Raw genomic sequence first — 12,032 nt, forward strand, 5'->3', positions numbered from 1 at the left:
CAGGAACTTTAGTGCCCAGGCTGGCATTGAACCATGATCCTCAGATCTCAGCCTCCTGAGTAGCCAGGATTATAGGTGTGGGCCACCAGCACCCAGTGAAAGAGTTAATTTAACTTTCTAACATTAAACAAAAGAAAATATGGAGTTACTCTTATCTGGCAATAGTAAGAAGTAAAATAATTTAGTCAGATGCCTGTGTCTCACGCCTTTAATCCTAGCTACTCAGGAGGCTCAGATCTGAAAACCACTGTTCAAAGCCAGCCCAGGCAGAAAAGTCCCCATGAGACTTTTATCTCTAATTAACCACTTTAAAAAAAAAAAATGGATGTGGCCCTATGGCTCACCTGGTAGAAAGTTAGCTTTGAGCACAAAGAGGCTCAAGGACAGCATCCAGATCCTGAGTTCAAACCCCACTAGCCAGGAACAGGTGGCCCATACCTGTAATACTAGGTACTCAGGAGGCTGAGACCTGAGGATCAAGGTTCCAAGCCAGCCTACACAAGAAAGGCCATGAGACTGCTATCTCTAATTAACTACCAAAAAGTTGTAAGTATGTCTCAAATAACAGAGTGCCAGTCCAAAGCAAAAAACCTAACGGAAAGTGCCTAGGTTCAAGCCCAGGGAAGGGAAGGGGAGGGGAGGGGAGGGGAGGGGAGGGGAGGGGAGGGGAGGGGAGGGGAGGGGAGGGGAGGGGAGGGAAGGGAAGGGAAGGGAAGGGAAGGGAAGGGAAGGGAAGGGAAGGGAAGGGAAGGGAAGGGAAGGGAAGGGAAGGGAAGGGAAGGGGAGAGAAGAGAGAAGAGAGAAGAGAGAAAAGAAAAGAAAAGAAAGAAGAGTTTGACTTAACTGTTTAAACTAAGAAAACAGATTTTTTTTTAAGGAGCAAGGCATCTTGTCATCAACTTATATTATTTTATCTAACCTCCAGTGCCCTCTCTCTTTTTTTTTTAAGTACTGAAAAAAGCCGTGTGCCAGTGGCTCACTACTGAAATTCTTACTTAGGACACTTAGATCCAAAGATCACAGTTCAAAGCCAACCCAGGCACAACAGTCTATGAGACTCTTATCTCCAACTGATCACCAAAAAAGCCAGAAGTGAAGTTATGGCTCAAATGCAGAACACAAACTTTGAACAAAAAAGTCCTAAATTCAAACCCCAGGACTGGCATTAAAAAAAAAAAAAACAAAACTGCCTGGTGCAGTGGCTCACACCTGCAATCCTAGCTACTCAGGAGGTTAAGATCTGAGGATCACCATTCAAAGCCAGCCTGGGCACTAAAGAACCTGAGACTTTTATCTCCAATTAATCACTAAAAAATGGGCAGTGGAGCTGTGGCTCAGGGTTAGGGCTGTAGCCTCAAGGTGAAGAGCTCAGGGACAGTGCCCAAGGCCCAGAGTTCAAGACCCATGACCCACCCAAAAAAAAAAGAATACTGTACAAAAAACTCTTTCAGTATAAATAAAAAGTATCCAGGTGTGGTGGCTCATGCCTATAATCTTAGCTACTCAGGAAGCTGAGATCTCAGGATCCCAGTTCACAGCCAGCCCTTGCACTAAAGTCCGTGAGACTCTTATCTCCAATTAACCACCAGAAAACCAGAAGTGGCGCTGTAGTTCAAGGCAGCTTAATATTTGAATTTTCAATTTTAAAGCAATTTCCAAAAGCTAGTGTAGCTAGCCTTGGGCAATTGAACAAATGGCAGATTTCAGCATAACTGTGAAGGAAGGGGAGTGTTGCTCTGGAGTGAGAGTGCCTAGGAAATGGGTAGGACTGTCACCAGGCTCATGTGCTCATAATCAATCTCTCTCTCTTTTATCTCATCTTTCTCTTATCACTTTTTTTTTTTTTGGCCAGTTCTGGGCTTGGCATTCAGGGCCTGAGCACTGTCTTTGGGTTTTCTCAAGGCTAGAGCTCCATCACTTGAGCCAAAGAACCACTTCCATTTTTTTTCCTATGTATGTGGTACCGAGGAATCGAACCCGGGTCTTTGCAGACACTAGGCAAGCACTCTACCACTAGGCCAAACTCCCAGCCCTATCACTCACTTTTATCTGTCTCTTTTCTCTCTTTCTTACACAAACACACACCTGCATACATACATACATTTACAGAGTATCAATGGCATACTAAATGCAATTATGAATAGTATTTAAAATAGATTTTTATAAACTAGTTCAAGAACCTGGCTTTCAAATGCTTTGATCTACAAAGATAATAAAATACATATCTTAACCAGTGAAAAAAATATTGCATTTTTCACAAAATGACAAATTTATTTGTACCATGCAATTAAACAACTGAAAAATTTTGTTATACATAATGGTACCTTGCTTCAACCAAAACTAACTTAGGAAAATGTAAATTAATCTTCTTTAACTTTTCCCCCTCATGTACCTTTTGTTGAATAGTGGAATGTTTTTGTTCCATCTCTCTTTTCTCCTTTGCTGCATCTACAACCAGTTGATCCAACTAGAAAGGAAGAAATTATAAAGTTAAAAATCAAAGGACAAAGGTATTTTTTCAACCATATTTGCAAGTTAGGCATAAAAAGCCCTTTTGGCTAAACTTAAAAGTACTTCATATTTCTTTCTGATATTAATCCCACTTGGAAAAGGTCCATACCTGCTCTAGGGAAAAGGTTTCCAAGAACAGTCATAGTGCCAAGCATTCATGGCAGGAGGCCTTGTCTTGAGAATGTCAGCAATATGTTCAATCCTTAAATAAGGAAAATGACTCTAGCTTAAGGTGCATGCTGACTCACTCAGCAAATCTGGATAGTTACAATTAAGGTGCATGCTGACTCACTCAACAAATTTGGATAGTTACAATCAAAATTATAAAGAAGAGACACTGGTGGTCCCTCCCACCCCCAAATGGTAAAAGGTAGTTCAGCTAAACAAGTCCAATCAACTCCCTCAAGTTTATATTAACAGATATCTCCTATCACTCAAGAGGATTCAAGTCTTCAGGTTGGCTATTACAATCTAATCTATAGGTACAACAAAAAAAAAAGTTGACCAAATAAAAGGTAGTTTAAAAAAAAAGGGGGGGGTGAGAGTTTGACCTAGTGGTACAGGGCTTGCCTAGGATGCATGAAGATCCAAGTTCAATTCCTTGGCACCACAGATAGAAAAAAAGCCAAAAGTGGTGCTGTGGCTCAAGTGGTAGAGTTCTAGCCTTGAGAAAGCCTAAGGACAGTGCCCAGGCCCTGAGCTCAAGGCCCAGGACTGGCAAAAAAAAACAAAAACAAAAACAAAAACAAAACCATGAGCTGGTGGCAAACACATGCTTATATCCCCAGCACTTGAGAGGCTGAGGTAAGACGACTTAAGCAACACAGCAAGAAAACCCATCCTCACAATAATATCAACATATGCATAAATACCACTCCCGAGTTTTAGCCTCTATTATCTACTAATTCAATTTCTAATAGAAATCTTAACTAGCTATTTACACCCAGAATATAGTATCCATTAGACACTATGGGCAATATGAGTATTACAAAAGCCTGAAAACTTTGACATCTAGAGCGAGAGAGAATATTGTAAAAGCAATTAATAAAACTTTTAAAATATATAATTATTTCAGCTAGTCAACTGCAATTGGATTCACAAATTATATTTAAGTAATCTATTTTAATTAAGTAATCTGAGAGTGTAATCTGTCTGACAGAATGTGAGGAAGGTCAAGAACACCTAAGGAATGTCTTATCTTCCAACATTACTGGGCTACATGTCCTACCTACTCATTTCTACAAAACTCTTCTTCCCCTCCCCCCAAGTGGTAGAAAAGGCTACTTGTTCTCATTGCTAGAAAGATCACATTTTAGCAGACCACATTCTGGCATCACAGCTGTACTTTTCAGGTTTCTGTGAAGTGTGTATGACCTTGGGACTAAGCACTGTCCATTAGGGGGCCAGGAATTTGGCCTAGTGGTAGAGTGCTTCCCTAGCATGCACCAAGCCTCAGGTTTGATTCCCCGGTACCAAATACATAGAAAAAGCTGAAAGTGGTGCTGTGGCTCAAGTCTTAAACTCTCTAACCTTGAGGAAAGCCCAAGGACAGTGCTCAGGCCCTGAGTTCAAGCACCAGGACTGGCCAAAAACTAAAAATGAAAACAAAAACACTGCCCATTAGGATGTACACAGAAATCATATATACAATTTCCAGACATCCTTAAGGGAACAATGTGTCTTTCCCCTTTCCTCCTTCCTGTTAGTTGGAATTTGAGAGCTTTATTAACTACTTTGAATATAAGCAAACTCAATGATCTAGCAAGCCTTAGTCCTTGAGACTCAAATAGTCATAATATTGTGCTTGGGATATTTTACAAAGAAGAACTATATATCTACCTTTTTAAACTCTTACTATTTTGTTTTGTCACTCACAGATAAACATAATCTCAACTGATTTCAAACAGACTTTTAACAGTAATTGTCTGGTAACTTGTTGGTTTCTTTTACTATATTAAGTTCAACAGAGAACAAAATAAGTGTGAGTGTGTGTGTGTGTGTGTGTGAATTTCAAAGCATATGTTTTTGATAGTAGCTCAACACATGTGTGCACATAACATCTACATACACTTTTGATCAATAAACTCAATTCCTCCAGCCATTCTTACATTAATCTCATTTCCTTAATTCTATTTTTCGTCCTTCATTCCTATGCCTCAAAGAATAAATCAGCCTGAGGGGAAAAAAACACTTAAAAATTGACAGTACTAAATCAAGAAAGCCTATCAATCAATGAACTCATCAATGTTCCCAGAACTCAATATAGTAGAGAGCACTTGACTAGCTTTGATCCAATTCTCAGTACTCAGAGGGTAAAAACGTTCCCAACATATCCACTATAAAATGCTACTTAGATGTAGAAAATAATTTGAACACAGTGAAATTCATACATATGAAATTCTTGTGTATGTGCATATGTATCCAGTATACATATGTTTAAATTTAAAATCATACATATAGACACTCAAATGTCTATGGAAGATGAAAAGGGACATAGAAATGCCACAGCCCTGGGCTGGGAGTTTGGCCTAGTGGTTAAAGTGCTTGCCTAGCATGCATGAAGACCGGGATTCGATTCCTCGGTACCACATACATAGAAAAAAGCCAGAAGTGGTGCTGAGGCTCAAGTGGTAGAGCTCTAGCCTTGAGAAAATCAAAGGACAGTGCTCAGGCCCTGAGCTCAAGCCCAGGACTGGAAAAAAAAAAAAAAAAAAGAAATGCCACAGCCCTAAATTGCTAAAATTTCATTATCAAAATAACAAAATGAAATTCTTTTAAAACAAAAATGTGCTATAATTTAAATCAAAAGCAAACTAGGGCAGTATCTCAATTATTCAAAGGTAAGAAACTAGAAAATTCAGCAATATGTACTATAAAAATAAACTCTGTGGGGGCTGGGAGTTTGGCCTAGTGGTACAGTGCTTGCCTAGCATGCACGAAGACCAGGGTTCGATTCCTCAGTACCACATGCATAGAAAAAAGCCAGAATTGGTGCTTAAGTGGTAGAGTTCTAGCCTTGAGAAAACCCAAGTACAATGCTCAGGCTCTGAGCTTAAGCCTAGGACTGGGGAGAAAAAAAAAACAAACACAAAACTCTGTGGCCAGGAGCATGGCCTAGTGGTAGAGTGCCTGCCTAACATGCAGGAAGCTCTGAGTTTGATTCCTCAGTAATACATACACAGAAGAAGCCGAAAGTGGTTCTGTGGCTCAAGTAGAGGGCTAGGGCTAGCCTTGAGAAAACCCAAGGACAATGCCCAGGACCTGCATTCAAGCCCCAGGACTGGCACAAATAAATAAACAAACAAACTTTGGGGGTGGTGGAAGGGATGGTGGTTGAGATAGGGCCCGGGTATATAGATAAGATTAGCCTGAAAGTTACCATGTAGACGTGGCTGGTCAGCCTCAAAATTGAAAGCATCCTATCTCAGCCTCCTGAGTAATAGGATCAAAGATATATGCTACCATGCCCACTTTTTGGTTCCTTTATACACTATCTATAACATGGGCTATTTTTACCTTTAATATCATTTTTGGTAAATATATTTAGCCCGTGCACAAATATGCTATACTAAATTTTTCTTAAATAAATAAAACAGCAAATTAGCTAGCATGACTAATTTCTTTTAAAATACAACTAAGATAAAATCAAGAAATACAGTTCAGCATTACCTGTGCTCCAAGATCTTTCATGTAGGGCCCAAGTTCACTAAAGAGATCATATCCTTGATGGAAGAAGGCCAAATGGGCATACATAAAGGATAACATCTAAGAGGGAGAAAAAGATCACCAATTTTAAACCAATTTCTAGACAAATATCTTCAAATTTTATAAGATATTACAAAATTCCTAGGTAAATATTTTAAAGTTAGGTCCTATTTAATGTTTCAAAATTTTTCCACACTAGTCCAAAGTGTTAGATCTATTTTTAATTAAACTAAGTATTTTTCTTGAGTGTGTCATAAATAATTACTTAAAACTGGAATAAAATAACAAATTTCTTTGAAAATTTAAGTTGTTTAATTCATTAAATTTTAAATTTACAATGACCTAAGTTTTAGTTGTTTAAAATGTTCCTACTAGATGACAGAAATTGATACAAATGAATCAACTAACCAAATTTTCAGCAATGTCACTATCATTATAGGTATTTCAAGTTATATTGTGCTCCTTGAATGAAACTTCCTAGAAAACTAAGACTTAGACAAGAAAGAACATGAAAGTCTCAACCACTCACAAGCTCTACAGCTCAATAGATCATGAATCACAAACTAAAATAGGAATATGTATAATAATTTGGTTTTTTTAAACAAACAATAAATGAGTTTACCCAGTGTAGAAATGAAGTTTTCGCATGGGAAGGAAATATACAATTAATTAAATGTTACTATTTAAAGAATTGTCTAATATTGATTTTATTTTTAGCAATAAGGTTATCTATTTCTCTAAAATCTAAATTAGATCAAAGGTTCTTAAACTGCTTTGTTGAAAAAGAAGTCCTACGTAGAACTACTTAAGAATAATAAAAGATACTTTTTAAAAAGAAGGTTCATAATACTCAATAATTTTACAAAAAAGCTTCTAGGAGAATGGCTGAGTAAATGAGTCACAAAGACTAAAACTCACAAAAGTAAACTTATACCAGAATTAAATGATAGTAATAGGGATTTTGTGAATAATTAAAAACATTGAATTATAAAAGAGAAGAGGAATTAATGGAACTACATGACAAAAATAATCTACACATTCAAAGACATAGTAATTACTAGTAGCTCATGCCCGTAATTGTAGCTGCTCAAAACAGGCTAAGATCTTAGGATCACAGTTCAAAGCCAGCATGAGCAGGGAAGTCTGTGAAACTCTTATCTCCAATTAGTCACAAGAAAGCTACAAGTGAAGCTATGACTGAAAGTGACAGAGGGCTAACCTTGAACAAAACAGCTCTGAGGAAGTAGGCCCTGAGTTCAAGCCCCATGACTGACCAAAAAAAAAAAAAAATAGCATATTAAAAAACAAATGACTAAGATCTGAGGATTGAGGATCAAAGTCAGCCTGGGCACTAAAGTCCACAAAACTCCCATCTCCAAATAACCACAAGAAAACTGGAAGTGGCGCTGTGGCTCAAGGACTAGGGTGGTAACCCTGAGCTGAATAGCTCAAGGACAATGCCCAGGCCCAGAGTTCAAGTCCCACGACCGGCAAAATAAAAAAAAAATAATTCAAAAAAGAAAAAAGCAAAGGATAAACTAAGAAAAAACAATAATCTTAGAATGTAAGAGATGTTACAAACCATTATGAAAAACTGACATGCTCCAACAGACACACAAAAAAATTTTTTAAATTTTTTTCAAACTCATTTATTCACCAATGGCATGGGAAGAGACTGTAATACTACTGGTAAGATTAATGGAGAAATGTTCACGGAATTTCACACATTGCTAATGAAACTATTGCATGTCTTGAAAATTAACAATAATTGTAAAGCCTTTTCAATGTTTAGAACTGTAAGCAATCCCTTGTCTATAAATCTATCCCAGCAATAATCAGATAGTACCCAAGAATAATCATTACAACAGTATCTTTAATGACAGAAACATGGAAACTACTTTAAAGTACATTAGTGAATGAGGATAATTTCTGACATATTTCAGGTCAGCAAGTTATGACCTCCAAACAATGCCAGGCCTTGAGTTCAAGCTCCACAACCAATGATTAGTAATAATGATGATGATGATGATGATGATGATGATGCATGTAATCAAATATAAATTATAAATAATATAAATAAACTTGCACAGAAAGTTTGTTTAGTGAATACATGAGAGAATATTCAAAACCTAAGTGTGGTAGTATTTGTGTGTGTCTGTGTGTCTGTGACAGTACTGGGGCTTGAACACAAAGCCTGAGCATGTTGTCCTTGAGCTCTTTTACTCAAGGCCAGCATTATATAATTTGAGCCACAGCTCCATTTCTGACTTTTTTGTAGTTTTTATTTGCACTAATATGCCCACAGACTTTGCTGTATGGGCTGGCTCTGAACTGTGATTCTCAGCTCTCAGCCTCTTAATTTGCTAGGATTATAGGCCTGAGCCACATGTACCTGTCTAGCATTTTGTTTACATAAATTTCAAAACAAATATTCACACATGCTTAACAATCATTGTTTTCAGTTATTCTCCAAAAAGCTCTCAATACCTAGTGTGTGAGAAAATATATTAGGAAAATAGAAAATAAAAACAGAAATAATCAGTAAAAAGTTTGTTCTGATGGTGCTCAGTGTAAAGAAGATGCGAACAACCATAACATAAAGACATGATATAAAAAATGAAAGCTCAAAAAGAACAATAATGAACTGAGAATATATATATATACTAGCTACTATAATATGTACAATTTCATATTAAGACTTTTAAATTATCATTTCAGTTAATATCTTACTGATTTTAGGATTTCTGATCTTCTTTTTGATTGAAGAACATTAATCTGAAGGAAAATACATATGGTTAATTGTTCAGGCTTTTTCAAAACTAATTCCTAATACAATATTGTATTACTTAAATGGCTTTTATTTTAACCAAATAAAAATAAAGCTCATTTTTCATCTTTTGCGCAAGCGCTCTCCCTCTCCGCCCCCCTCCCCACCCTCTCTCATTCTCTCTTTGTGGATCATAGTGCTTGAATTCTGACCTGGGCACTGTCCCTGGCCTGGATGTTGTCCCTGAGCTCTTCATCTCAAGGCTACCACCCTTTCATTGAACCAGGAGCCCCACTTGCAGTTTTCTAGAGGTTAATTGGAGATAAGAGTCTTAGGCCCTTTTGTGCCCGGCCTGGCTTTGAATCTTGATCATCAGATCTGAGCCTCGTGAGTAGCTAGGATTACAGGCTTGAGCCACCGAGAGCCTCAGAAAACTAAAAAATGACCCTAGCCTTTCGCCATGCACAAGCATTAACTCAAAGTGGATCAAAGACCTCAATGTCAGACCGGAAACCATGAAACTGTTACATGATAGAGTAGGAGAGACACTGGAACTCATAGACACAGGCAAAAACTTCCTGAACAGAATCCAAGGGTCACAACAGATTGGCGAGACTCAATAAATGGGACTACCTAAAAATAAAAAGTTTCTGCACAGATAAAACCATAGTCGCAAAGGTAGAGAGATAGCCAACCAACTGGGAAAAGATATTTACCAATAATACATCTGACAAACGCTTAATATCCAGTATCTACAGGGAACTCAAGAAACTAATTCCCCCCCAAACCCAACAAATCATTCACTAAATGGGCAAGGGAACTAAAGAGAGACTTATCAGAAGAAGAGATTAAAATGGCAGAAAAGCATATGAGAAAATGTTCATCATCCATGGTCATAAATGAAATGCAAATAAAAACAACCCTAAGATACCACCTTACCCCAACAAGAATGGCCAAGATTTTGAACTCAGACAATTACAGTTGCTGGCGGGGTTGTGGAGAACAAGGAACCCTACTACACTGCTGGTGGGATTGTAAGCTAGTTCAGACACTCTGGAAAGTAGTGTGGAGGTTTCTTAAAGAACTGAAAATTGACCTTCCTTACAATCCCACCATACCACTTCTGGGCATCTACCCAGAACATCAGAACCCAAGATATGATAAGGACATTTGCTCAACTATGTTCATCTCTGCACTATTCACAATAGCCAAGTGATGGAAACAATCCAAATGCCTTACTGCAGATGAATGGATATAAAAAATGTGGTACATATACACAATGGAGTTCTACATAGCCAACAGACAAGATAAAATAATGGCATTCACAGGGAAGTGGATGAATCTAGAGCGAATCATGTTGAGTGACACATCCAGACCAAAGGAACAAAAGGAACATAGTATCCTTAATATGAGACTATTAGATCCAAACAGCACAAGAGCAAGTACTCAATATTTGCTATGGACATATGGTATTGGAAATATAAACGTAACTACATAGACATAAAAACCTATGACTCTATAGACATAATGTTTTATTTCATAAATTAATATGTATCTATGACATACAAACCCTTAGCCTAATTTTGATTATGTTCTAAAAACTAAGTGCCAGTGATTGTATATAGATTCCCTTTTTGAACATTTGTTTGTTAAACATGTCATTTAAAATATGATATAAAAATCAATGTTAATAAATTCTTTAATAAAAAAAGATTTAAGCGGAAGGGGAATGTGCTAAAGAAATTCTTAACTGATTTTAAGCTCAAGGAAAATATGTACATTAATATTACAAATTGTGGGACTGGGAGTTTAGCCTAGTGGTAAAGTGCTGGCCAAGCATGCATAAAGTAAAGACTCGGGTTCGATTCCTCGGTACCAGATACATAGAAAAATGCCAGAAATGGTGCTTTGGCTCAAGTGGTAGAGTGCTAGCCTTGAGAAAGCCCAAGTGTCCAGGCCCTCAGTTCAAGGCCCAAGACTGGCAAAAAAAAAAATTACAAATTGTAGTGACAGAACTATTTTGACACTAGAACTCTAAAGGAATGCATGTTTTTTCTCCAGGATAAGCTTCCCTTCTGATTCTACAACATATTTTCAACACAGGTAACAGAGTGATCTTTATAAAATGTGAGTCAAATTACATTATCTCTATAACTATCTACCATGGCCAGCAAGGCCCACTATGCTGTGGCTCTTCCCTCTCTCTGACCTAGCTTTCTATTACTTTCCTATTTCTGTGCTCTAGCAATGATTTTTCCTTAGTGCCTCTGTACAAGCTGTTAGGTTATACCTTGGTGTACATGAGGCTATTCTTACTTAATCAAGTCTTCCCTTCAATGCCACCTCCTCACAAAAGTATTAACACAGTAACATACCCACTTAATTTACTCACACAGCATTTATAACTACCTTATGTTTTCTAATTGTTCCCTAAAACCTGAGTTCCAAAGGTCAAGATTGCCTTTCTCTTATCTCCAGTCCTCATGTAACCAGTAAGCACTGGTTCCTAAACATTTTAACTAAACTTAAAAAACTCAATAAATTTAGAGAATGGCTTTTTATAGGATCTCTTTCATCTCTAAAAAATGCATTCTCAACATTTTTGTCAGTAAACACGTATCAGCTTAATGAAAAAAGGTTTACACATGAAAATAATCATAAATGTTTTGCCAATATTGTCAAAAGATTACAAAGATTACAGAATATCTTTTTTTTTCTTTTTTCTTGGGGTCATGGGACTTCAACTCTGGGACTGGGCACTGTCCCTGAACTCTTCAGCTAAAGGCTACCACTTATACCTCTAGAGTTCCCTAAGTAGCTAGGATTACAGGCATGAGCCACCACGCCTGGCCAGAATATCTTTTTAATGTGCCCATGCCACTAAATTCTCTAGCTATAATTGTAAACTACTGACCAGAAAACAAAAACAGACAAATCTAAATGGTTTCCATAAGCATTAATTTATTTTGTGCATCTGTCTCAACCCCTAATCAGTTTTGAGATTTAAAATATTAACTTCAAATGATCTTTAAAAAAAAACATAATATGT

General features: G+C 37.3%; 1 protein-coding gene across 8 annotated transcripts in view; it reads right to left on the reverse strand.

The window, feature by feature from the left end:
* Positions 1 to 12,032, reverse strand: part of Acap2 (ArfGAP with coiled-coil, ankyrin repeat and PH domains 2) — a 131,163-nt gene that overhangs the window by 55,847 nt on the left and 63,284 nt on the right. For all 8 annotated transcript variants that reach the window (XM_090344105.1, XM_090344101.1, XM_090344110.1 and 5 more), the window contains exons 7-9: positions 8,947 to 8,991; positions 6,181 to 6,276; positions 2,393 to 2,467 (exon numbers count right to left, since the gene is read on the reverse strand). In XM_090344105.1, coding sequence (XP_090200231.1) covers positions 2,393 to 2,467; positions 6,181 to 6,276; positions 8,947 to 8,991 — 216 coding nt within the window. The remainder of the gene's footprint in view (positions 1 to 2,392; positions 2,468 to 6,180; positions 6,277 to 8,946; positions 8,992 to 12,032) is intronic.

The sequence above is a fragment of the Megascapheus bottae genome, chromosome 1, assembly GCF_031878675.1.
Source record: "Megascapheus bottae isolate mThoBot1 chromosome 1, mThoBot2.hap1, whole genome shotgun sequence".
NCBI lineage: Eukaryota > Metazoa > Chordata > Mammalia > Rodentia > Geomyidae > Megascapheus > Megascapheus bottae.